This window comes from Magnolia sinica, chromosome 14 (assembly GCF_029962835.1).
Source record: "Magnolia sinica isolate HGM2019 chromosome 14, MsV1, whole genome shotgun sequence".
Taxonomy (NCBI): Eukaryota; Viridiplantae; Streptophyta; class Magnoliopsida; order Magnoliales; family Magnoliaceae; genus Magnolia; species Magnolia sinica.
The window spans coordinates 65174637-65200951 of NC_080586.1; the positions used below are offsets into that span (position 1 = coordinate 65174637).

At 39.7% G+C, this 26315-nt stretch overlaps 1 protein-coding gene across 6 annotated transcripts in view; it reads left to right on the top strand.

Annotated features, from left to right (window-relative positions):
* The first annotated feature begins 8726 nt into the window (after positions 1-8726).
* LOC131226002 (long chain acyl-CoA synthetase 6, peroxisomal-like) overlaps positions 8727-26315 on the top strand; it is a 93138-nt gene continuing 75549 nt past the window's right edge. For 3 of the 6 annotated variants that reach the window (XR_009161624.1, XM_058221633.1, XM_058221634.1), the window contains exons 1-7: positions 8729-8964; positions 20317-20377; positions 20455-20532; positions 22071-22142; positions 22222-22303; positions 23278-23383; positions 23466-23542. Coding sequence is in view for 3 of the 6 variants with exons in the window: in XM_058221633.1 (XP_058077616.1) it covers positions 8838-8964; positions 20317-20377; positions 20455-20532; positions 22071-22142; positions 22222-22303; positions 23278-23383; positions 23466-23542 (603 nt within the window). In the remaining 3 variants the exon portion in view is untranslated. Of the gene's footprint in view, positions 8965-20316; positions 20378-20454; positions 20533-22070; positions 22143-22221; positions 22304-23277; positions 23384-23465; positions 23543-26315 lie in introns of all 6 variants that reach the window. The other 3 variants (XR_009161625.1, XR_009161626.1, XM_058221635.1) reach the window with 2 other exon arrangements.

Below are 26315 nucleotides of genomic sequence, written 5' to 3' on the forward strand. Positions count from 1 at the left end.
GAGTATGGAATTATGATTCGTGCCTTCTATGTTCATTGAATGAGAATATGTGATTGTTGTACGTATGGTGAACCCCTTGTGAAGGGATTTGCTATAAAACTTGTTATAACTATTGAATTACATGTATATGATATGTGTAGCCTAAGTGTTTGTTAAAATGCCTGAATGTGAAAATGCTTGTTTAAAATGCGTATAATGAGGGTGTCGAGATGAGATTCTTAACTCCTTATCTATGATTATAGAATCCTTTATATAACCTATCTTACTACTATGTGGGATAAGGATGAAATGCCTATATACGGTACATGTGTAGTATGTATTTGTTGAATTGCTTAAAGTATGATTTATATTTGATTTTAGTTCTCACATGCTATCTTTGGCTACTACATGCGTATACTGCTATTTGGAGTGTGTTTGGGGCTACAACGTAGTCCATGCAATCGGTAAGGATTTCTGAGTTTGTGGTTGAGGTCGTTTCGCCACGCCAGATAAGTTCGACGAATCCGAGTCATACGCTACTAGTCGACAATGGTTAGGCCACGCGGAGTGCTTAGTCGAGCTTGTCAAGTAACCTGATTGGCCTAATATATGTTCACCATATATGGACACTACTGCTTGAATCTAAGGTACCAAACTCACCAGCGAAAACCTGTTTAACCTTGGTACCTTGATCCTCTAAGACTCATGAGTCGGACATGGTCGTATGAGACACCGTGATCGAGCTGTCGGCCTACGCTGGGGTGACGAGCCTCCCCGCAGTGTCCAGTGAGCAACCCAAACTCGTGAGCCAAATACAGTGGTATGGGATACTGTATTCGTGCTGTCGGCCTACGATCAGGTGACGAGTCTCTCGTAGTGACCTCGAGCATACTCTAAACTACACTGAGGTGACGAGCCTCTCCGTAGTAAACTAAAGTATAAACCAGACCTGCACTGGGGTGACAAGCCTCTCCGCGGCGACTTGGAATCATCTATCGTATGTGAATGACTAGGAGTGATAACCCTAGATGAATTAATGTTTGGGTATATAATATAAAGGGAGGTGTCTTAGCTTTCCAATCCTGCTGTATGAAAAAAGGCTAACTAAGAACTTGGATAACACGATCATGCATCGCATTGCATAGTGCTTTGGCGAGGAAGTGCACATTTACTAGGAGTGGTGCATGCCGCGATCGTAAGATGTTGTCGCAAGAGGGAGTGCATGCGAGGGTATGCATCATTATAACATACTATACTTGCATTAACAAGAGTACGTAGGACATGAGTGTTGTATTGCTTTATTATTACTGCTTGACTGAATTGATAACATGTTAACCTTTGCTTCATGATTCTACTGAGTTGATCACTCACTCCCACGTTTTGGGATGGTATTTTAAATACCAACCAGACCCTGTTATAGTTACAGATGATGGCGATGCTTACGAAGCGGAGCTGGACTTTTATGACGACGAGGAGGAGCTCTCCTATATGCAACTCTCTGGCGGGTCTATGTAGGCCTGGAGTTGTGCTGTTGGGGCTACAGGGTTTTGGATAGAGAAAATTACACATTTTGATTTTTGAATCAAACTTGTAATTATTTAACCTAGTGATGTTCATACTCTGAGGGCTTGCTATTACTTTTTTACAGTTTATATACACATCACAGTCTTCCGCTAACGCACTTTAATTTGTCCCTGGAGTATGATATGATGTTTTGGTATAATCTCATTCATGTTTAAGGCACTAATACGAACAACATTTAATCATCATTATTTATATTGCATAAGTGATGCGTTAGAACTCGGGAGTTGAATCTATGCTCGACCCTCGATTTTCAGGGCGTTACACTAATGTTTGTCTTATCCACACTTCTATCCTTTCCACCAAATCATTTTAGGGAATGAGCTGAAAAATGAGACAAATTGGAAGCTCAGTGGACCATACCACAGGAAAAACACAAAGAATTAAATGCCTACCATTGAAACCTTAAAAAGGCTTGAAATTTTGGATCAAGCCGATATTTTTGTCTTCTCTTTAACCGAGACTTGGTCACCTTATGAACAAGTTGGATGACAAATAAATATTACCCTAAGTCTTAGGGTGGAAACAAATTGGAATCTCTTGGAACCACTGTTTTCTTAAAATATAGACCACTTGAGCTTTAGATTTGCCTTATTTTTGAGGTCATGCCAACAAATGTGCGCATGGATAAGTCATATGCATCATGGTGTGGCCCAAAAATTTAAATCAACATCAACATAGTTGTCTTTAAATCAATTTTCAAGGAAAAATCCTTGCTAATTTCCATCTCTAATAAATACATGCAAAAATTAATTATTACTTATTTACTTGTATTTATCGTGCTCATTCAAAAATCAAACAGCCCCCTTTCAATGGCAAAAACATAATAATGAGCTAAGATTTTTGCCATGTAAACTGCACTAATTAAGAGTCTTTCACCGTCTCTTAGAAACATATCCATTTAATCTATGATTGCCGCGCTTGATTTCACCATGGTAAAATTATAAGGTTGACAGTTTCTCTTTACATTGTGATTATTACTAATTCAAATAGGCCCTTCTGAACGAGTTGGATGGAATATAAACATCTCGGTAAGCACCAGTAAGGTTTAAATGGTGAGCATTTACATCCCTACTATTCTACGGTGTGGTCCACTTGGGTATTGGATATACCTCAATTTTGGAATATCTGTCTAATATGTGCTAGTGAAACTGATGGACGGAATAGATTTTAAACAGGCATCGTACTGGACCTCAAAGAGGTTCAGGGCGCACCAGTTACAATAAACTCGCTTCTCACGCACATGGTACACTCTATACAACAATATCAAGAGAAAATGACCATTTTAGACGCCACATTGTACCCAACGTCTTTTAGGAACATCCCAAACTTAACTTACCAACTTGGGCCTATACGTACGGACAAAGCATTTAAGGACGAAAATACCCTTGTTTTTTAAAGTAGACGTATGGCTATAGATTATTACCGTAGCCATAGGTACGGCAAGCCGCAATTGAACCCGAATCGGGATGCCCCCCCTCCCCCCCGCCATTTGCTTGCCTGTTCGGAAGGGCCACGTCGATTTGGCGGCTCTCCTACAACTGCGGATTATAACCGTTGCCATAGGTGCGGCAAGCCGGTCCCCACTCCTTTTTATATATTTTTGTTTTTGTCTTTTTTTTTCACACACACTCACGCCTTTTCAATGACAATTTGGAATAAAATGTAAATGACATACATAACTAGGCTGGGTTTTACAATGACTCGACCTACATTGTAATTTTCAAGTTAATTTTCTTTGATTAATTTTGATGTATGAGCATGTATCATAGTCTAGATTCATGTTAAAAGAAAAGGTTCCTCATCATTAATTATTATGTCAAGCAGGGTGCATATCTTTGTCAAAGCTATTTGTTTTTAATGGATAAGTTAGGACCTATCTCTTACATGTTTGTAGTGTACTCATCTTGGTGACATTTCAATCACAGTTAGCTGGTTTGTTCATATTTACATGATATTGGTTCATGTTTCATGATTCACTAGTAGTGACCTGAACCTATCAAATTAGATTATGATCGGTTAGTTCGCTTTTGGATTGTTTGGTTCATTAATTTGGCACCCTTGGTTCTATTTGCATTTAATCACTTTCGTTTTGATTTTTATTAGCTATACTTTGTTACAATGGTGAGCCTCTGCGAGCACATCCAAACACTGAAATAGAGTCCAAGTGTATCCCATAGCCTGCATGATTGACATATCAGGCCATCTGATCTATCCAAGGGACAATCAACAGTTTTGATCGCTTTCTTGAGCCTGATCTCTATCTCTCTCATCGCTTTCTTGGGTCCATATTTGCAAACACGAGACCTTAATAAGAGTTACGGGGTTTTCTTACTTTAAGAAGTTGAAAGCTTTATATCCTAGAACTAAGCATTGTTACTTACCATTTATTTAAAATTTAATTCATAAGATGTGAGGATCAATTATGAGGAATTTTATTCAATGACGAGGATTGGATTACAGCAACCAACATAAATTCCCTAGTTTTTACGGCAGTGATTTTGCAATGCAGTGACCGGATGCTATTGGGAAGGTCTTATCATTCAACACAAACCTCAAGATTGTTGGATTGAGCCTTGTGCGGATTTAAAGAGTGACATGACCCTATTGAAATTTAGACACATGTTGTCGCTTGATCTTATTGCTTGAGTCTTATACCTAAAATGCAGGGGATTCAAGCATGTTAGCTCTTAGTTTGTACAAGAATTATGGTTCCTGGCCATCAAGCATTTGTTGAACATGGCGAACATGGAATTGAGCGGGGCAAACATGAAATTCAGCGGGGGAAACCGGAAATTAAGTGGGGCAAACATGAAATTCAATGCGGCAAACTAGAAATTGAGCAAGACAAATATGAAACTCAGCAGGGGAAATTGGAAATTGAGCGGGCCAAACTAGAAATTGAATGGGGCGAACTTGAAATTAAGCAAGAGACATGGAATTCAACGGGGCAAACTAGAAATTGAGCAGGGCAAACTGAAATTTGAGCGGGGCAAACATGAAATTCAATGGGGCAAACATGAAATATACAACATGAGTGGGGAAAAAGTGTTCAAGGAAGATGCAAGAAAATGGTGATGGCAAGGAAGGTTGTTGTGGCAATGGAGCCTAGAGGTGGAAGGGTTTATGGGTATGGGTTGAGTGGATAAGATTTATCTTGAGATGGGTTTGAAAGTATGGGTTTTGGGTGTACAAGGGAGGAGGGGAGATTTGAGAAATTGCTACTTTGGGGGAGAAATGGTAGAAATGGGGATTGGAAGATGTTAAAAAGACCTACAAATGGGGCCCCACACGTGTTTGAGGGCCCCACAATTGAGTGAGGCAACCTAGAAATTGAGCGAGGCAACTTAGAAATTCGGCGAGGCAAGCTAGGAATTGAGCGAGGTAGCCTAGAAATTGAGCGAGACACTAATATTTGATTGGACTCGTCTCATATAACAATCCTATCCATCCATATTTCGCATTATGCTCACAACAATTTTTTTTTTGGTCATCCAATCAATGTGATTTTTTCGAAGTACTATGGAAAGAGTTGATTGATCCAATCCATATAGGGAATTCAAAAGGGATTTTGACCTTACTAGCTTTGCAGTATGGTTAAAATTCCAGAAAGGAAAGGAAGTTTAAAATACTCCGAGGGTAACCCACTATGTTTATAACTCAGGATTCTAAGAATGATCAAAAGAGTACCAAGCCAGCCCACAACATGAGAAAAAGGGATCTTTTGAGTAGCAAAGCTTGATACTCTTCATAAATCCTGGCAATCTTCTAGCAAGGGCCACTAATATTTGATTGTTGCCATCGAACATTTGTTGTAACCCTTTGACTATGAAACATTGGGTAAAGGTCTTTGATGTCCGCATTAGAAGCTGAGAAAGAGAAGACGAGGGTACAAGTTTACTTGGAATAAGATGGTGGGGTTTTAAAGGGGTAAAGGTAAGCATTATACAATTATAAGATTTAGTTACTTGATATCATAACAGATCATCAATTTCTTCTAGTTATTCTAGATGCAAGGTAGATCTGTAAATGAGTTTAAATTTACTTCAAGGCTAGGCTGATTTACCTTTCCATGGCTGGCGGGTTCGCTTCTACGGCAGTCGACAAATTGAGTTCATTCGCAATCTCTCTCTCTCTCCTCCTTGCAAAAATTTCGTATAGGCATGAGGGAGAGAGATTTTAGAGTTTATATAGACTGCTGTTTTGTCCATTTGGCCCCAGAGAGACTTTTTCTAACAGATATAGCCCCAATGGGGCCAATTGTTCAAATATCAAGTTATGGGCTTTACATTTCGGAGACTTATGCAGTTCAAGAGCTACCTTGAAATTGGAAAGGGTGCGCCTCGCTCAACATCATGTTTCCTTGACTCAAATTCAGCCTGCCTCGCTGAATTTATAGCTTGACTCGCTCGATTATTAGGTTGCCTCGATCATGACAAGCTTACCATCTTATGAATTTTCAGCTAAGAAATTGAGCGAGGGAACCTAGAAATTGAGCGTGGCAACCTATAAATTCAGCGAGACAACCTAAAAATTAAGCGAAATAACCTAAAAATTGAGCGAGAGAACTTAGAAATTGAGCGAGGGAACCTAAAAATTGAGCGAGGGAATCTGGAAATTGAGCGAAAGAACCTAAAAATTGGGTGAGGCAAACTACAAATTGAGCGAGGCAACCTAGAATTTGAGCGAGGTAACCTAGAAATTCAACGAAGCAACCTATAATTGAGCGAGGCAACCTAGAAATTGAGTGAGGCAACCTAGAAATTGAATGAAATCATTCATTCAAGATCTTGATGAATTTGAGCGATCTTCAGCATAGATTGAATAAGACTCAAGTGAATTTGAGCGAGGCAAGCATGAATTTTATCAAGGCAAGCTACAAGTTCATCGAGGCAAGTTGGTAATTAAGGGAGGCAAGTTAGAAATTGTGCAGGGGAAACATGAAATCGAGCGAGCGGAGTTTGAAATTGAGAGAGGCAACCTAAAAAATTGAATGAGATAAGGGGAAATTGAGCGAGGCGACCTAGAAATTGAGTGAGGGTACCTACAAAGTTGAGTGAAGCAACATAAAATTTGCACGAGGAAAACTAGAAATTGAGCGAAGCAACCTAGAAATTCAGCAAGGCAACATAGAAATTCAATGAGGCAACCTAGAAATTGAGCGAGGCGACCTAGAAATTGAGCGAGGCAACCTATAAATTGAGCGAGGCAAGCTCAAAATTCAGCGAGGCAACCAAGAAAATGAGCGAGGCAAGCTCAAAATTGAGCGAGGCAAGCTAGAAGTTGAGCAAGGCAAGATGATAATTAAGCGAGGCAAGCTGATAATTGAGCGAGGCAACCTAAAAAATTGAGTGAGACAACCTAAAAATTGAGCGAGGCGACCTAGAAATTGAGTGAGACAACCTAGAAAGTGAGTGAGGCAACATAGAAAGTGAGCGAGGGAACCTACAAACTTGAGCGAGGCAACGTAAAATTTGTGCAAGGAAACCTAGAAATTGAGCGAGACAACTTAGAAATTGAGCGAGACAACCTAGAGATTGAGTGAGGCAAGCTCAAAATCGAGTAAGGCAAACTAGAAGTTGAGCGAGGCAAGGAGATAATTGAGCGTGGCAAGCTGAAAATTCAGTGAGACAACCTAAAAAATTGAGCAAGGCAAGGTGAAATTGAGCAAGGCAACCTAGAAGTTGAGCGAGGCAATGTAGAAATTAAGCGAGGCAACATAGAAAGTGAGCGAGGGAACCTACAAAGTTGAGCGAGGCAACGTAAAATTTGCGCGAGGAAACCTAGAAATTGAGCAAGGCAACATAGAAAATGAGCCAGACAACATAGAAATTTAGTGAGGCAAGCTGAAAATTCAACGAGGTAACGTAGAAATTGAGCGAGGCAACCTAAAAATTTAGCGAGGTAACTTAGAAATTCAGCGAGACAACCTAGCAATTGAGTGAAGCAAACTAGAAATTGAGCGAGGCAACTTAAAAATTCAGCGAGGTGACCTAGACATTCAGTGAGGCAACCTAACAATTAAGTGAGGCAAACTAGAAATTGAGCGAGGCAAGGTGAAAATTGAGCAAGGGAAACATGAATTTGATGGAGGTAAGCTTGAAATTGAGTGAGGCTAACTTGAAACTCAACGAGGCTAACATGAAATTCAACGAGGCTTACATGAAATTCAACAAGGCTAACATGAGTTGGAATGAACTTTAAATGAAATTGAACTAGCCTAACACATAATTGAACGAGCTTGACATAAAATTCAATTTCTCTTCGGTGAATTTGACTGTGCAGTTAATGACATTGACCGAGCGGTTCATAATATTTTCTGTTATATTACATGAATCTGTGGAAGTTCTCGGTCATATTTTTATCATTTCTCTGTCAAATTCACGAATTGCTCAGGAAATTTCACCAATCATGCATCAGGAATGTCTGTGAAGACTCAATCATATTGCCGAGAAGTAGGTCAAATGGACCAAAAACTCTCGCAAATTGGGAAACCAGTTTGTTGAAGTACGCTCTTATCATACTGAGTTAACTGAGTTGGGCCCGCCTTGAATGTATGTGGGCTATCCACGACATTCATCCGTTTTTCCATCTAAAGTAAGGGTTTGAGCCCAAAATGATAGCATATCCAAATATCAAGTGGATCATAACGCAAGAAATAGTGATTCCACCGTAGAAACCTTGCTATGCCCCACAATGATGTTTTATTTGTAATCCATCATGTTCATAAGATGATTTTTACATGGATGAACCAAAAACCAAAATGCCTGCTTCATCCAACAGTTCAATGGCCCACAATAGGGAAATATACTATCTTATACTTATGGTGCGTGCTTTCTTCTGTGGAGGGACCATTTTCAGAAAATCGAAAAAATGCAGATGTATGGAGAGGGTGGGATCTAGTGAGAGGTTGGTGCGATCCAAGCAATGGATTTTCATTGTTGAAAAGGACTTTTTCGTCTCCTTTTTTTTTTTATAGACATGGACGAGGAGGAAAGGATGAGAATGGCAGTGAAAAGGAGGGGTATAGTCGCCCTCAAATTTGATGTCCGTACGTGTAAGGTCTAATTTGGTAAGTTAAGTTTCGGGTGTTTCATAAAAGACGCTGGATAAAAGGCGGCGTCTACAGTGATAAATTTCTCCAAGATCAAGATCATGAAAAAAATTTAAACGGCGAGAACTTCAAAACTCTTGAAAAAACGGTAGAAGAACATCTCCCTCACGCGCGCCCACACACATACACGCAACAAAAGGAAGAAGAACAAGAAAAATCTGAAATGGATTCTACCTCTGCCCAACGTCGCTTGAAAGCCATTCACGGCCATCTCCTTGCCAACGCCAGCGATCCTCAGTCGCGGCAGCAGCTCGTCGAAAAAAACCAGACTGCAGGCGAGTTCGCTCACGGTACGATTTCCACCTCTCATTCTCTCTTTCTCTCTCTCATCTTCTCGATGGATCCCGATTTTTTAAAAATGAATTGATAACTGCACCCACTCTTTTGATTTTCATGCATCCTTTTACCATCATGGCCTGTGTACCATTTCAATTCCAATAATAAAAGATGGATGCCTGTAAACTCAAAAAAAAAAAAAAAGAAAAAGAAAAAGAAAAAAGCAGGGACTTGTTTTCTTTGAAGCGATTGTAGACAAATAAAAAATGTTCTATTTGTATATTATTATTATTATTATTATTATTATTATTATTATTAGTATTCATGAATCCTTTTCATTCCAAATTGGATTCGGTTGATTGCTTTTCTTCGTGTGTATGTGGGGTACATCCATTTTCAAAGGAGAATTCTTGGATTGGAAGCATATACAAACTAGCAGCCCGTTTCGACTGGGCTTTTTACCTTGAAGTTTCAGCTTCGTTCTATTTTTAATCAAATGGGATTGTGCTTTGAAGAATTTCACTTCGATGCTGTGGGTCCCAAGTCATGCCCACCGCAATTCTTTAGAAGATTTGCTTTTGTGAGAATTTTTCCTTCTTTGCTAAATAAAAAGCATAGGCCCTGTTTGGTAGATGCCAAAAAATGAATTTTAAGTCATTTCAGTTAATCATAATTATGTCTTAGCTATTGTATTTCTTTTTGGTAAGGATGAAAAATAACCTGGATAACCAAAATCATGATTTCTAATTCATAATTTATGATTAACTAAAATAAGATGACCTCGTTTTTAGGCATCTACCGAACAGGCCCTGGCTCTTTGTGCTGTTTGAGATTTTTATTTTTCCAATTTATCTCTAACTATAAACCTATGTAATAGACTATTAGATAGTGCTTGATTGTAATCAACCTATGTAGTAGTCTATTACATTGCGCCAATAAGAGTTTTATGCTCACATTGCAGGTCCCCAACCTGGATAAAGGAGGTTGCGTCAAGTTGGCAGCCGGCATAAACTTAAGGCACGACTTCCAACATGAATCCAAACAATATGACATTCCAAACTCATGCTAGGGTGTCAAGTTATGGCCCTTGATAGAGTGGAATGGTGGAAAAAGATTCATGTAGCTGATCCCAATTAGTTGGGATAAGGCTTAGATGATGATGATGATGATGACCTTTGATGATAAACCGAGTGAATAAACTAATATAGAGAAAATTAGCAACGTGGATGGAATTATGAAAAAACAAATCTTTTAACTAGGATGAGGTTTCCAAGTTTGAGGCTTAGGAGAACAAATATCGGCCGATAGTGTTGATATTACGAACACTGATGGAAACCTATTACGTGCACTTATTTTTTAAGATGTTATGATTTAAAAGTGTGTATTAAGGTCTTTTCTAACAATCCTTCAAGTTTCATTGAAAAATTCAACCATTTCCCCAATGTTTCCCCATGTTTCCCAAAAAGTGCAATAAATTACCTGATACAAACGATATATCCCGTGTAATGACCGATACATACTCTATCCCAAGGATGCGATACGTAACGCTATACCGATATTTCGAACACTGCTTCTTGGGACTAAGCAAGCTATCCCGTATTGGTATCGGTTGGTGTAACGGTGCCCACCGATATCGATATGGATATGGGGGTGTATCGGCGATACGGGGGCGTAACGGCCCATAACGGTGCAAAAATTTTTTTTTTGCCAAAAAAAATGAAAAAATATGGATTAAATCCAAAATATTCTAAGCATTCCAAATATGCATTCATTTATAAATTGGAACATGTTTATGGTGTTGTAACGGTCCACTCATTGGTGAGAAGCTGTATCGGACTGTCTGGTGAATTTATGAACCAGACAACCTGGTATTGGCTATAGATATTTTATATTTAATTATCTAACTATATAATATCAATATGAATTAATTAGAATGAATTTAATACGAAAATATCTCATATTTGTGGGTATTGGTGCATTACATACCTTGTTACTTGTGTTCATTTTATTTCAACATACAGTCTAGGGGCTTTTATGTCCAATTATATAATTCATATATCTAACAAATTAATATAATTTTTCCCAATAAATCTTAAGAAAAAAATTTGAAATTATATTCAAGTAAATAGTGTTGTCGATTTAGAGTTGATTTGGTGGACCATTTGATGCCCCAAATCAACGTTAAATTCATGCAATCTATTGGCACTTATCTCACTAATGGATTGGTGGATATTTATTGAACAATGACGAATGAAAAATATCAAATGATCCTATTTCAGAAAAACAAGTGTTTGCAAATTAAAGGTGAAAGTCATTTAAATAATTTAATTTTGGAATTGTGACATGGCAACAATAGTGCCATAATTTAATTTATTAATTTTGAGTTAATGTATGCCTCATGGACAATTTTTACGGCCATGTACATAGGGCCCACCACGATGTATGTATCGTATATCAATGACATCCATTCGTTTTATCAAATCATTTTAAGGCATGGTCCAAAAATGAGGTAGATTCATATCTAAGGTGGACCACTAGTGGGTGAGGCCTTGAAATTGGGGTCCACCTTAATGTATTTGTATATCCGTGTCGTCAATGTATTTTGCTAGCTCACTTTAAAGCATGATCCAAAAAAATAGACAGATTTAAACCTTAGGTGGACTGTTAGTGAATGACGCCCTGAACATAAGACCCACCTTGAATTCTTGATGCATTTGTTGTATATCCATGTTGTCCATCCTTTTTGCCAACTCATTCTAGGGCATGGTCCAAAAAATGAGGCAAATCCAAATCTTTGGTGGACCACACAGTAGGGATTGAATTCCCACAATTAAAACTTTTATTATTATTATTATTATTATTTATTTTTTTATTTTTAAGCTGCGACTTTTGTTTTCCTTGATCCAAGTCCATGCAACCTTATCAGTAGTTTCGATGGTAAATAAACATTATAGTGGGCCATAATAAGTTTTTAATAGTGGGCATTCAATCCTACTGTGCAGTCCACTTGAGATCTGGATCTGCATCATTTTAGGGACCATGCCTTGAAATGATCAGGAAAAACTGATGGGTAGCATGGATACATAATACAACACATAAATCAAGGTGGGCCACATGCACTAAAACAATGCAAGTGCACAGTGGGCATTCAATCCTATTGTGCGGTCCACTTGAGATCTGGATCTGCTTCATTTTAGGGACCATGCCTTGAAATGATCAAGAAAAACTAATGGGTGGCATGGATATATAATACAACACATAAATCAAGGTGGGCCACATGCACTAAAACAATGCAAGTGCACAGTGGGCATTCAATCCTACTATGCGGTCCACTTGAGATCTGGATCTGCTTCATTTTAGGGACCATACCTTGAAATGATTAGGAAAAACTAATGGGTGGCATGGATATATAATACAAAATATACAATACATAAATCAAGGTGGGCCGCATGCACTAAAACAGTGCAAGTGCACTAAGTGGCGTGCGCCGCAAACCACTTAAACAAATAAGGTGATAGCCACGCACCCATTCATTTTTTTCCAGACCGAGAGAGTGGGAGAGAGAAATGAGAGGGAAAAAGAAAAAATGAGAGGGAAAGAAAGGGAAAATGAGAGAGAGGAAGAAAACGAGAGGGAAAGAAAGAGAAAACGAGAGAGAAGGAGAAAACGAGAGTTGCAGCTGCAGCAGAGCTGCAGCCGCAGCTTGAGAAGAAGAAGGAGAAGGAGAAGGAGAAAACGAGAGGGGGGGGGGGGGGTAGCTGAAGCTGCAGCCCGGGAAGAAGGAAAGAAAGGAAAAAAAGGTATTATTATTATTATTATTATTATTATTTCCTATTTTCTTTAGGCCTGTAATAGCCGTTATGGTCGTTACAGCCCATAATGGCCGTTACGGCCCCCTAACGGCCGTTACGGTCATAAAATCGGGGAGGGGGTGCCCGTTTTGGCCCCGTATCATGTAACTGCCTGGGCCGTTACCGTTACACATCGGCCAATACGGTCGATACGTAACCGATTCCGGATACCTTGGGATTAAGCCACTTGACACTCCAATGGATCCTAATCACAAAAGGTACTCTTGGAGAACTCATGAAATTGGTTTATTATGGTAATTGCTTAGGACATGTCTGGTTGAGTAATAGTTAAGTAAATGAGTTTTCCAAGCAATCTTTTGCACCGCCCTAGATCCTCCATTGCATCTCTTTTCACTAATTTACATTGTATTAGAGCCGAGTTGTCATTGGCCCCACTTGTAGAGCCCAAAGATACGCACTGGAGGTGTGCATACATCTCGTTTAAAGATTGCACGTCTTTCTCACCCAAAATTTGTGCACGAACCGATTCATTCTCACATTTCAATTCAAATAGGAACTTGGCCACTCAAAACTCTTCATGTTGCTAATGTTGTTTTTCCAAATTTATATTGGAAGGTTGGTACACATTTAGTTCATGCTACATTTATTTGAGTTTCAGATAATATTCACCTAGGGATTTATCTCCTTGTTGAAATTTAAAAATCTCTTCAAATAATTGGTACGCATAAGAGATGTTTTTGTCAGATGAATAGATCTCTTGAATGCATCCCGCACTCCTTTGTAGTATTAAAAAACATTACGTTAGTACTAATGGATGATTCCATAATATTCCACAACCATGTCATAGTGATGCAGGACCGATGCATGAACTAAGTAACATGTGAGATCAAATAGCTGAATTAAGATATTTAACAAAAAAACACAAACATCACTATAATCATCACATATATCATGAAAATCAAAAGAAAACCATGCATAATCCTAGCCTAAGCTACCAACATCGTAACTCAAGATCATTAAATAAAAAGAAACTAGGATTTAATGGATGTAGGGACATCCAATTAGCATAGGATATCATCTATTTCAAAACAGGAAACCTAATACAACCTAGGGTGAAAATTAGAGTTTGGGTAATTTGGAAAAGTAGAAAAATTGAGACTTTTAGGTTTAGGGTTAGGGTTTCGATTGTGGATGGATATGAGAAAGTTGAGTTTGGGAGAAGACGAAGATTTGAGATGAGAGAATTAAGAATCTGAAGAAAATACCTGGATGGGGAAGAAAAGAGAAGACGGTGTGGGGATAGATGGAGACCTCGCACCTCCGTTGATGAAGATTAGTCTCGTACCAATCTTCCTTCCAACTCGCATGGAAGTATCTTCAAATAGCATGAAGATGGGAGAAGAAAGCAAGAGCTTTTTAAAAAAAAAATAAATTATTATTTAAAATTTTAAATTTTAATCACGAAATTCAATGAGGGAGAGGTCACACGCCCTCCTCTTTTTATAGATCCAAAAAGTTGCAAAAATTACAAAAATCTCCATCTTGTGAACTTTAACGAAAATAGCCTTAGTCTAAATAAAATCAACTAAAACACTCATAATGTGTCTAAATATAAAATAATCAAACAGTAAATCCTAAAATATGATAAAGTTTAAAACTGATGTGGACGATCAACAATCAATGGCCCGATCATGTGATCCATACAATCGAATGGCCCGATCATCGCGTTCCTTCAATCCAACGGTCTGGATCACTCCATAAAGCATCCCATGTGCATCTTCCCAGTGTGGGGTCTTCTAGATGCTTGCACATGCACATGGGGTCTTCAGCGTGATTATGGGTACTCGCCTAGCCACAAGGAAATCGGCGCGGCCCGCCTCCTCCTCTGATACGTACGTAAGGGTGTACGTGACGAGATGTCCTCATCACATAGTTTAAGGATTTTTCTGGATCCATTGTTCATATGTTCTAGAACTCTCATAGGGTTTGTCCTTGGTCAAGTACCTTTGCTGTTAAAAATACGTGAGTGGACATAGACCATTGGAGATGGTTTGTTCCATTTAATCTAATAGAGGTTATCTGGACGTGTAAAAAATCAGATGGATTTATGAATCCAGTTCTCGAATAACTTCTCACTTTCATTTAGGATAAGGGACTAGAATATATACTGCAAGCTTATATGAATATGAGATGACCTTTCGTGACCGACAAACACTCAATTTGTATGCTTCATATGGCATGTCACTGCACTTGAAGAGAACAACCAGCCCACATGTCCACACGTTCCAACCAATCGCAAGGGTTGATGATCACGAACATGGCATTTGAAGAAGGCAATTAGTCCACATGTTCATACATCCCATGAGAGGCGATGATCATGGACACTTTATCCTCTTCTCATGCATGGACCATTATAAAGGCCTGACACAACGAAAAGAAAAGAAACCCTACGTTTCTTAAAAGATTTTTAGCACAAAAGGGATGTGTGAGCCCAAAAATAAAAGAAAGAAACAAGGATAGGGTACATGAGAGAAAGATGGATTAGATCATAAACAAGATAGCTCTGATACTATGTAAAATAATGGAAAGAGAGATGGAATAGAGAAGAGAATGCAACCCTCTTCCCCATTCTTTTACATTATGGAAGTTTCATAATTACAAAAATGCCATTAATAACAAAAACAAAAATTTCCAATGTCCTAGATCAAAATAACCCATCTAAGTGGGCTTATGTAGGCCCATATCACATTCATTAACAACCTTGATCTACTCTAACAGTCTTAATTCAATGAATTAGTGTCCATGAATTAGAGATTAAGATTGTCCAACACGTCTAATTTATGGTGGGCAACTTAGGGACAATCAGTGTTCGAAGTATCGATATCGCTACAAGTTTTGCTGGCTGGGGATACAGAAATAATATGGATATTGCCGATAATCGAAAATGCGTGGAAACATGGGGAAAACGGTGAAACTTCATGAGATGCTAAAATACATAATACATATATTTACATATTGAGGAATAAAAAATTGCAAAAGCAATGTACATAATAAGTGTCTATTTAATGGGGGCCTAAAAGCATGTGTTGTCATAAGAAATCACTCCAACCATCCCATCCATCCCATCCCATCTATCTACCAACCATCCTATCTATCCATCCAACCATCCAACCTTCCATCCAAGCATCCAACCTTTCAGTATATCGACGACATGATATTTCGCCAAGAAATCACAAACAACTGGAAAGGAAATGAAAGGTTGTGGTCTCAATATTGCCCATGTTGCATAATGATAATATTGCGATATAATCGTCGATAAATTGAACATTGCACACAACCACGTGCCCATAAAAAAATTGAAATGGAATTTTTTTTCTCGTAATAAACATATTTTCGTCAATATCGATACATTGGCGATATTATTTAATTATCGTTGATACACTAGTGATACAAGCGACACCTGGAATTTCTACAGTAAAAAAAATTGGCGATATATTGGAAATACAAGTGACTCTTGGAATTTACACAATCGAAAATATTGGTGATACTTAGCGATGCATTGCCGATACTTGAAATTTCTGATACTACCAGTGTCGCTATTGCTACCAGTGTTATTGATGTCATCGAGCTGGAGATAAAGATAATATCGGGAATATTTCGATAATATTAGGGACACTTCAAACAATGGGGATACTAGGTTGCACAATTTAGTCGGTCAAATTGAGTTAATATATGCTACACATACCATGTTTCTATGTTTGCATATCAAGCTTCATACGTAACTAGAGTATTTTATAGCTCATTAACACAAGGATTTACTTTTCGTTGTCACTCTTTAGTAGGAGTTTTGATAGAGTACTGTGCCCAAACACAATACTATACATTGACATGTTTCCACCCCCAGATTGCATCCTTAGATTGTTCAAACCGTTTATGTTCTCATTGCTACCATATGGGAGCTCTGGTCTTACAATATGCATCATGGATGATCTTGACCTTTGAATTTTGGATTTAAATATGAGCCATTAAAACCACTGTTACCTTTACGATACAGGCTATAACGGCAGTTACAGCCCCTGTAATGGCCGTTACACACACACTCTCTCTCTCTCTCTCTCTCTCTCTCTCTTATTGAAACACAAAACCCGAAAAACCTGTATCAGCCCAATCATGGACCATTATGGGGCCATTATGGCCTTTACGGGTGGCGTAATGGGCCGTTACGGGGGTTGTAACGGCCTTTATGGGTAATTTTTTTTTCTCGTAACGGCCATTGCAACCCACCCCATAACGTGTAACGGTTAGCATCATTGCCTTTACGTAATGGCCTTTATGGCCCTGTAATGGCCATTATGACGCACCATGTTAAAAAGTTACTTTTCTGTTTTCCATGTTCATCTTCATGCACTTACACCCATTCAACCAATGTTTCTTCCATTTGTCCATGTAACATAGAGTCCAGAATGTGCACCGTTTAGATCATCATATTGGATACAAAACTCGTGAAAATTCGCCCGATATGGTAATTGTGGTAATGGGCATTGTACCCCATCAAATGGTTCAAGTTCCCAACTCCCTCTCTTTTTCTCTCAGTTAGTTTGGTCTTAGAGAAAACTTGGAATCTTGCACCATTAATTCAGTAATCATGTGGTTTTTTAATATTTAAATATATATTATCTAATATGTGACTCACCCAAATCGCTGCGTGATCGGCCCAAGTCATGTTTTGCTGGTTGACCGACTCGAGTCCAAGTCCCGAGTTTGCCAACCTTGATGCTAATGAAGCTGAAAGACGTGCATTGATTGTCTTATCTTTAGCTTGCCCATAGTATCTTTACTGGCCTATTGGCGGTTTACTCTTTTAATTATTCTTTGGATTTCTTCAGGAACATTCCCTGGTAACTGGCAGATATTTTAGAGGAAGCTCATGATTTAGCTTCAACTCTGAATCTTTCTTTTTATCATATTAAGCAAGACACCATTGATGTTGCAGATTTGTTAGCTCAGGAAGAGGTGATGGCATCTTCCTCATCTTGTCGGGCTCCTTCCCATGATGAAGCTGTTTTTGTTGTAGCTTCCTTCATCTGCTTATTGAACTTTAAATTACTGATAAGACAAAAAGAAACTGCCTTTTCTAATGCCTCTTTATGTTGTGCCTCCCCCTACAGTTCTCCAAACGTCACCATCTGTCATCGTCGTTGTCATCATGACATCATCATCATCATAATAGGTTCCTAGCCTAGTATTCCAACAATTTGGTTTCGAGGTTTTAAATGGTAGATTGACAGAAGTTTTAGGATCAGCTGTCCACTGGACATTTCACCTTCCTCTTTTACCCAGGCTCGAGAACCAGTCATGCTAGAGCCTCATGGTCCCACCCAGTTCCACCCCCCTATACAATGAATCAAGCACACCCAAGTAAAGGTGAGTCACGGTGGGGAAATTGCAAGAAGTATGGTTGACCCCAAGGCACACATGCACACACATGGCTTCCCTCGTACAGATACTAAACGCAACACCCAAGTTGGCCCCTAGGCACACACGTATCACCATCAGCCAAACAGTGGAAGGACATGCTCAAAATTTTGGCTGCGACAATAGTAGGGAGCTATTGATACGTTCGCCAAACACCGCTTCCATGCCAACATGATCGTGCCCAACACTGCACTTTAGACTCACTATTGCATGTTACCCAAAAGAAGGAATTTGTGAGCAGCTAAGGTCTAGAGCATGCAATGCCAAACAAGCTCACTAATCATGAGGTAAGGCAGCTAATCATGATGTAAGGCAGTACTCCAAACGGCCAAATAAATTAAGGGAAATGTTCCCATCAGCTCACCTCTCCTCCCCAAAAACGAAATGGTTGAGAGTGGGATGCCCACTGTAGGTTCGCATGTGGGTCCCACAGAGATGTGGTTCAGGCATCCAACCCGTCCATTGTGTGTGTCTCACCTAGGTGAGGGGTTGCACCAAATTTCAGGCCATTCCAAAACTTAGGTGGGCTCCATGAAGTGATTTTAGATTTTTTAGGCATGATTTAACACTGTTCCAAATGGAAAGGCCCACTTGACTTCTGGATATGGCTGATTTTGGGATATCCCATGTTTAGGAGGGGAACCATTAGATGCACGGCTTAGATGCCACACACACATTGTTGATGTAGAAATCTGGAATTCCTCCTTAGACCACTTGAGACCTGCAAAAGAAGACAAATATGGAGACCCTGGCTGCAGCAGGGGACCCTCTTATGCCAAAGTTAGACAGGCAAGCTAGGTCTAGTAGAACGTAAGGTTTTTGGGTGTGTTTTCTAAGTTGGATTGTGCGTACCTTTCACCATTAGGGGTGCTCCTATTTATAGGTGAGAGAAGGCGGTGGCGTGAAGGACAATCTCCCTATTTAGCAGGAACGTATTGTAGAGAGATTCAGATCCCAGGCGTATTGCAATGATCTTCCGAGATCTTCAGTGGAGATCTCGGATAGACCCGTGTTGCAGTTATTTCCCAAGATCCTCGGCTGAGATATCGGATGAGTAGTTTTGGTAAGATTTGGATATTCGGTACTAGGACGGAACTAGTAGAAGCGCATGGCAGGAGGCCGAGGTGGAGAGTCCGAGGTAACTTATACGGATGTTCCAGAGAGTGGTTTGCCAACCTGAATTCTCTAGTGACCTGTGGTCGAGCCTTCCCTTGGTATCAAGCAGATGGTGACTTGCTGACCTGCCCTCGTCCGAGTAGTGAGACCGAGGTCCTTCCCTTAGCAAAATGTGGACAGAATTAGGGATGACCATCCTCTTCATCTTATCGTGTGGGGCTGGAGCTGTTCTCAAGAAATGACCCGAGCGGCGGCTCGGAAATGTATGGGACCGTGGAAGAGCTCGATGTTTGATGGAAGTGGGTACTTCATCTTCTGGCAGCTGAGCTCGTGATGCGCACGGATGTCCGACCTGACCTCGTCTTATTGGTCAGTCCATTTTTACCCATAACACACATCAAGGTGGGGTTTGCAGAGGTTGGCCTTACCATTACTTACTGTAAGGTGCCTGCACAATTGACTTCTGGATGTGGCTGATTTTGGGACATCCCATGTTTAGGAGGGGTGCCACTAGATGCACGGCTTAGATGCCACATACACATCAAGGTGGGGTCTGCAGAGGTTGGCCTTACCGTAACTTATGGTAAGGTTGACCCTGTAGGCACGCTTTCTATAAAATAAAGGTAATAATGAAGAGACCTCCAAAATCCAAAACAGATTGACGTAAACCCTATTTCATATGAGCGGGATCCATTGGATGGACTGAGCTGTCCACTTGATCATGGCCCACTTTTGGGCTGCATCAGCTGCGCACTACTGTAATTTCCTTTTTGTCCTACCACATATCTCTTCTGCATGGATAAGTTGTTTTCAAAAAGTTGCTGGCACTGTTCTGCTTCCATGAGACTTGCTTGTTGAAGCGTGGCTTTGAAGGAAACACAATTGGTCACAGAGTTTCCTTTCCTACTTTTACATTTACAAATATGGATACCAAATTGCTGAATATTATACAAATTTGCACAGGGAATGGCTACAGTGTAGTTCTTCCGGAAAAACTGCAAACAGGAAAGTGGAATGTACACAGGTAAACTAGTTCCTTTGTAGTTGGATGGGTTTTCCATTGATCTATTGATGCTGATTAAGACATTTTTGTTTTGACAGATCAGCACGCTCTCCTCTGAAGCTTGTCAGTAGATTCCCGGATCATCCCAACATTGGAACCTTGCACGATAACTTTGTGTGAGCTGCCCTCTTCATTTCTAAGTTGTTTGGAGAACATTTCAGTTCCATTATAACTCATTTTAGTTCCATTGTAACTCTTTTTCTGATGGGCAAGTCTAACTTGGCAGTGCAGCAATTTACTTATCCAGTGGCTGCAGTCAAATGAGATGTGGAAACTGTCTATGATCTGGATGGTTCATTGGGCGGCCTAATGTGGATAGAACATTGAGCCCAAATTTCATGGATTAGATGATCCTCCCATCCAATTCATGGACCTTTTTCTTCTTTAATGCTGATTGTTGCCAATATTATCTTCTGTCCTTTTCTAGATGACTGATTGAACAACTAAGAATATTCATTCAGCCAGATTTTCTATTGTGATTGATTGGTAGTGTGACCCACCAGTGAACGATCCTACCTATCCGATTGGTGAACCTTTTTCTTTAATGCTGTTCATTGCCGATATTCTGTTTTCCACCCATTTGTGGATGACTGATTGGACACTTATGATTGTTCATTCAGCTAATTTTTTTCCTAGTGTGATTGATGGGTGGTGGGACCCACCCGATGAACGGTCTGGATCATTTACTGATGTGCTGTGAGTCCAATTTGAGTGCAGCAAACCAAAGGAAATTGGCATGCATGGCATGGGTTACATTCCCAGTTTTTCTTAGATCTTTTTCATGGATGCAATTTGAATGACTTTATTTCATCTAAAGGTGGTATTGGCCCGTGTTTGAAATTTTGGCATCGTGTTACGTATCACACCCTTGGGATACAGACACGTATCGGTTATCGTAGGGGATATATTGGTTGTATCGTGTAATGTATTGATGTTGTTGGAAACATGGGGAAACATTGGGAAATTGGTCGAATTTGTTAATGAAACTTTAGTGATTCTTAAAAAAGAGGTCAATACACACTTATAAATCAAAACATTACAAAAAAAGTGCACATAATAGGTTTTCTTTGCATGAGGTCCTAATCTATGCGTTGTCTAACTGAATTTATGTAAGTATATTCAAAGTTTATTCTTATAATTTATAAATGTAAGAAGACGTGTAGAAACACAAACAATACATTCAAAAGCAAAGAAATAATCACTAGATCAGGTTACATATATGTTTGATTTTATGTTTGGACATAAAGATTGCAACCGATTTGTGAGAAATTGGGAAATTTTGATTTTTTTTTTTTCAATTTTCCACAACTTGGCCCATCTCCTCCAAATCTTGAAATCGTAGCTCCCAATCCATGATTTTTCATGCAAAACATGAAAAATCATGGATTTGTAACAATTTGACACTGATTTAACATGATTTACAGGAAAAACAATGATTGGAAATTGAAAATGCTCACCGGATCGAACATGTGGGATATATCCCACTACTTGTGTGTTTTGTATCACACATGTGGGATACAATCTTACAAGATATATCATGGGATATGTTGGCTGATATCGTCGATACTTAAAACACTGGTATTGGCTTATCAGGCACTGACATTCTATTATTCACCAGCATGAGTTAATGCTTTGATTCTGATTGTCTATTTAGGCATGCGGTCAACACTTTCCAAGATTTCAAGTATTTAGGTACACGTATTCGGGTAGATGGAACAGTTGGCGAGTAAGTTGTTTTTATCAAACAGAGCCTGCAAGTTGTCACGAAATTTCCTTCAGCGATACTTACTCTGTGCAATTAAAAGGTACAAATGGATGACATACGGAGAAGCAGGTACTGCCCGTTCTGCAATAGGTTCTGGCCTAGTATATCATGGTATAACTAAGGTGAGTTGTTTAGTTTAGGAGCTTTTCTAAGCTTAAAAGCACCGTTTATAACCCATCAGACCTGTGCTGGACATCTGAGCTGTGCAATGGGTGGGCCCCACTGTAAAGACATTAACTCAAAAATAATTGGTCAACTCAGGAGCGGGCTACACATGTATTAAAGTGCTATGCTGTCCAAAAAATTTCTGAGGGTCCTTATTCAACACTCATTTGTTTGCTTGATGAGCGGACCAACCTGATTTTCGGGCCAAATCATCTACAACTCAGTATGGTCCACCTAATGTACAGCTCGGATGTCTTACACAAGTGTTAAAGTTGGCACATATTCTTGAGTGTAGATGTAAGTGCATATGGGCTTTAGCAAAGCTCTTATTAAATGCTATTTTCTGTTATCCTCAGCTATCTCACTCTTGTTCTGGGCCTCCGCTGCATGAATAATTGAATATCTGCAGGATAAGAGGTATCATACAATGCTTGACCTGTGGATATCTGCTATTTGGTCATGTTTTCAGTTCGAACCAGGGGGCCCATGGTTCAGTTAACAGAACCATTGAAATAATGAGCCACATAGGGGATGTCCTATACATTAAAATCTGTGGCTGGATAGATCATAGCCATAGAATTTCTGGCCCACTTGAAGCTGTATGTGGAATGTTGCTGTATTTTCTTTCTTAACCGTCATGCTGGCCACCAATTTAATGGTTTGGATTTCCCCATGCTGGAGAGATCTAGTGAATGCTACATCAACAATGGGTCCATCATGTAAACATTTTGGATCACTGAACCATGGGCCCCGCTTGTACAAACAGAAAACACAAGAATGCTGTAGATATTTTTGGGACAAACAGTAAATGATACTTCATTTTTCGAACAGGGCTACTTGTTTTTCAGAAAGTTTTAAACGTCTTTATCTCAATGTAAGATGCAGCTGGCCATCTTTTCTCACCTATGAAACTATGCTTTCTTTCAAACAGGGAGCTCGTATTGGACTATATTTTATCAACAGGCCAGAGTGGAGCATCATCGATCATGCCTGCTCAGCATATTCTTACATTTCTGTTCCTTTATATGACACTCTCGGTATGTTCGCTGCTGTGTGGAAGATCCTTTAACGTCTTTTTTCTTTTTGAGACAGTGCAAACCTTACGATCTCTCTCTGCAGGACCGGATGCTGCTAAGTATGTTGTAAATCATGCTGGTGTAGAGGCTATGTTTTGTGTACCAGAAACATTAACGACGGTGAGTTCCAAACCCTTCTCCTTTAAGGTTCTTATGTTCCTATACTGAAAAAGCATGTCTAAGCACTCTAGACAACACACTTGAAAGATAACCTTTAAATGGCTCCAAACAGCCCTAGCCACCTCACAATGAAGGAAGAGATGACTTAAGGGTCTCTTTCACCTTCCTGCACATGATACACATGTCTGGAATTGCAAAGTTCCTCTCTCTCTCTCTCTCTCTCTCTCTCTCTCTCTCTCTCTCTCTTGCATCTTGAATACATGCAAGATGGGGGACAAATGGGCTCAGGTGAGGAATCAGAAGCAGATTGAGATTGGAAACAATCGTAGTAAAACTCAGTCAAACATGGTCGAGTTCTCGACATTGTTCATTGAGAGATTTCTAGAGGAATGGTTGGAAGCTTCATTTCAAAGGACGTTTGGAAGCTGTGGGGAAGTAAAGGTGTAACGCTCTGAAAATCGGTGGTCGAGCAGAAGCTCGGCTCTCGAGTTCCAACGCATTACTTATGCAACATAGATAATGATAATTAAATGTTGTCCATATTAGTGCATTAAACATGAATGAGATTACCCTAGATCAACATATCATACTCCAGAGACAATTAGATTACGCAAGTGGAAGACTGTGATAGATATATAAAACAAATAAGTTGTTGTAAGTCTCCAGAGTGTGAACATGTTACCAGGTTAAATAATTACATATTTAGTTCCAAAATATACAAAATGATAAAGTATAATGTCATCTAATCTATATCCCTGTAGCCCCAGTGATGCAACTCCAGGTCTACATAGACCCACCAGAGAGTTGCAGGTAGGAGAACTCTTCATCGTCATAAAAGTCAGGCTCTGCCTCGTAAGCCTCGACATCACCTGAAACTACAACAGAGTTTGGTTAGTGTTTTAAAACACCGTCCCAGAGTGGGAGTGAGTGATTAACTCAGTGGAGCTTAAGGCAAATGTTAACATGTTATCAATTCAGTCAAGCAGTAATGATAAATCAATACAACAAGCATTCTTGAGTACTCTGGTTAATGCAAGGATGAGATGCGATAATGATGTATGCCCTCGCCTACACTCCTTCTGCGACATCATTTCACGGTCGCGCATGCAACACTCTCGCTGTGCTCAACTCCAACGCCAAAGGCACATGCAATGCGATGCATGTGCGTGATTAGCTAAGTTCTTAATTAGACCTATTCATACAACAGGTTTGGGAAGCTAAGGTACCTCCCTTTATATCATTCACCCAAACAATGATCCATCTAGGGTCGTCAATCCTAGTTAATCACATACGATAGGCAAGTTCGTGAGTTTACACTGTAGGTTGCTACGGGAGGCTCGTCACCTCAGCGTAGGCTTAATTCACACTCGAGGTCACTACGAGGGGCTCGTCACCCGATCGTAGGCCTATTTTATATTCGAGGTTACTACGGTAAAGGCTCGTCACCTTAGCGTAGGCCGACAGCTCGAATACGGTGTCCTATACACCACCATATTCAACTCATGAGTTTGGGTTGCTCACTGGTCAGTACGGGGAGGCTCTTCACCCCAGCATAGGCCGACAGCTCGACCACGGTGTGCCATACACCACCATGCCCGGCTCATGAGTCTTAGCGGATCGTGGTACCAAAGTTAAACGGGTTGTTTTTTCAATGGTAAATGGTACCTTAGATTCAAACAGTAGCGTCCATATATGGTGAACATACATTAGGCCAATCGGGTTACTTGACAAGCTTGACTGGTAGGAGCGCACATTGAATTAATCGACATGGAGCGCATACGCACTCCTCGTGGCCTAACCACTGTCGATAATCAGCGTACGACTCGGATTCATCGAACGTATCCGTCGTAGCGAAACTAGTTCGGCCACTGATCGTAAGCCGTTACCGATTGCCTGGACTACGTACTAGTCCCAATCATACTCAAACACGATAGGCATCTAAATGTGATAGTCCAAGCAGCATGTGACAACTAAATTAAACATAAATCTCATTTGAGCATTTCAACAAACACATAGTGCACATGTTATTATACATATGCATTTTATCCATAAATCACGTAGTAGTAAGTTAGCTCAGATGTGTTTGTCTATCTCCCACTGCCTTAGAGAAGCTAATGGGGTCGCCGATAGCCTAGCCCACTTAGGTAGTGAAAGCCAGGCCAAATTCTTTTTTGTGTCTGTTCCAAGCCTCCCTCGCATTACGAGAGGCCTCGTCTTCCTGGATCGTGTGGGGCTGGGTAACTTGCGAGAAACACCGGTGCAGGGGTAGATCCTTGTTGATGTTTTTGTGCTTTTTTCTTTTCTCTCAAGATAGGCGGGCCCCCCTCCTTTTTTGTTGTGGGGCCTGCCCGAAGTACATTTGTATCCCCCTTTTTGTTGAATGATATTTTGCCTTTTGAAATAAAATAGTTTCAAAAAAAAAAGTAAAAAAAAGTTAGGTTACATGAAGGAAACTATAGCTATAGATAAGGTAATTGAGAATCCTATCTCAGCACCCTCATTAAATACATTTCAACAAGCATTTTCTCATTCGGGCATTTTATCAAACACATAGACTACACATATCAACATACATGTAATAAATTAGTTATAACGTATATTATAGCAAATCCTTTCACAAGGAGTTGCCACACGTACTACAATCATGTATTCCCAAACAACAATCATGGCAAACACAAATCATAATTCCATATTCATACAAATATTTCAACAAACACATGGAATGCATTGATTTCAACATAGTTCATATATATATGTAATACGCAAGGTGTCC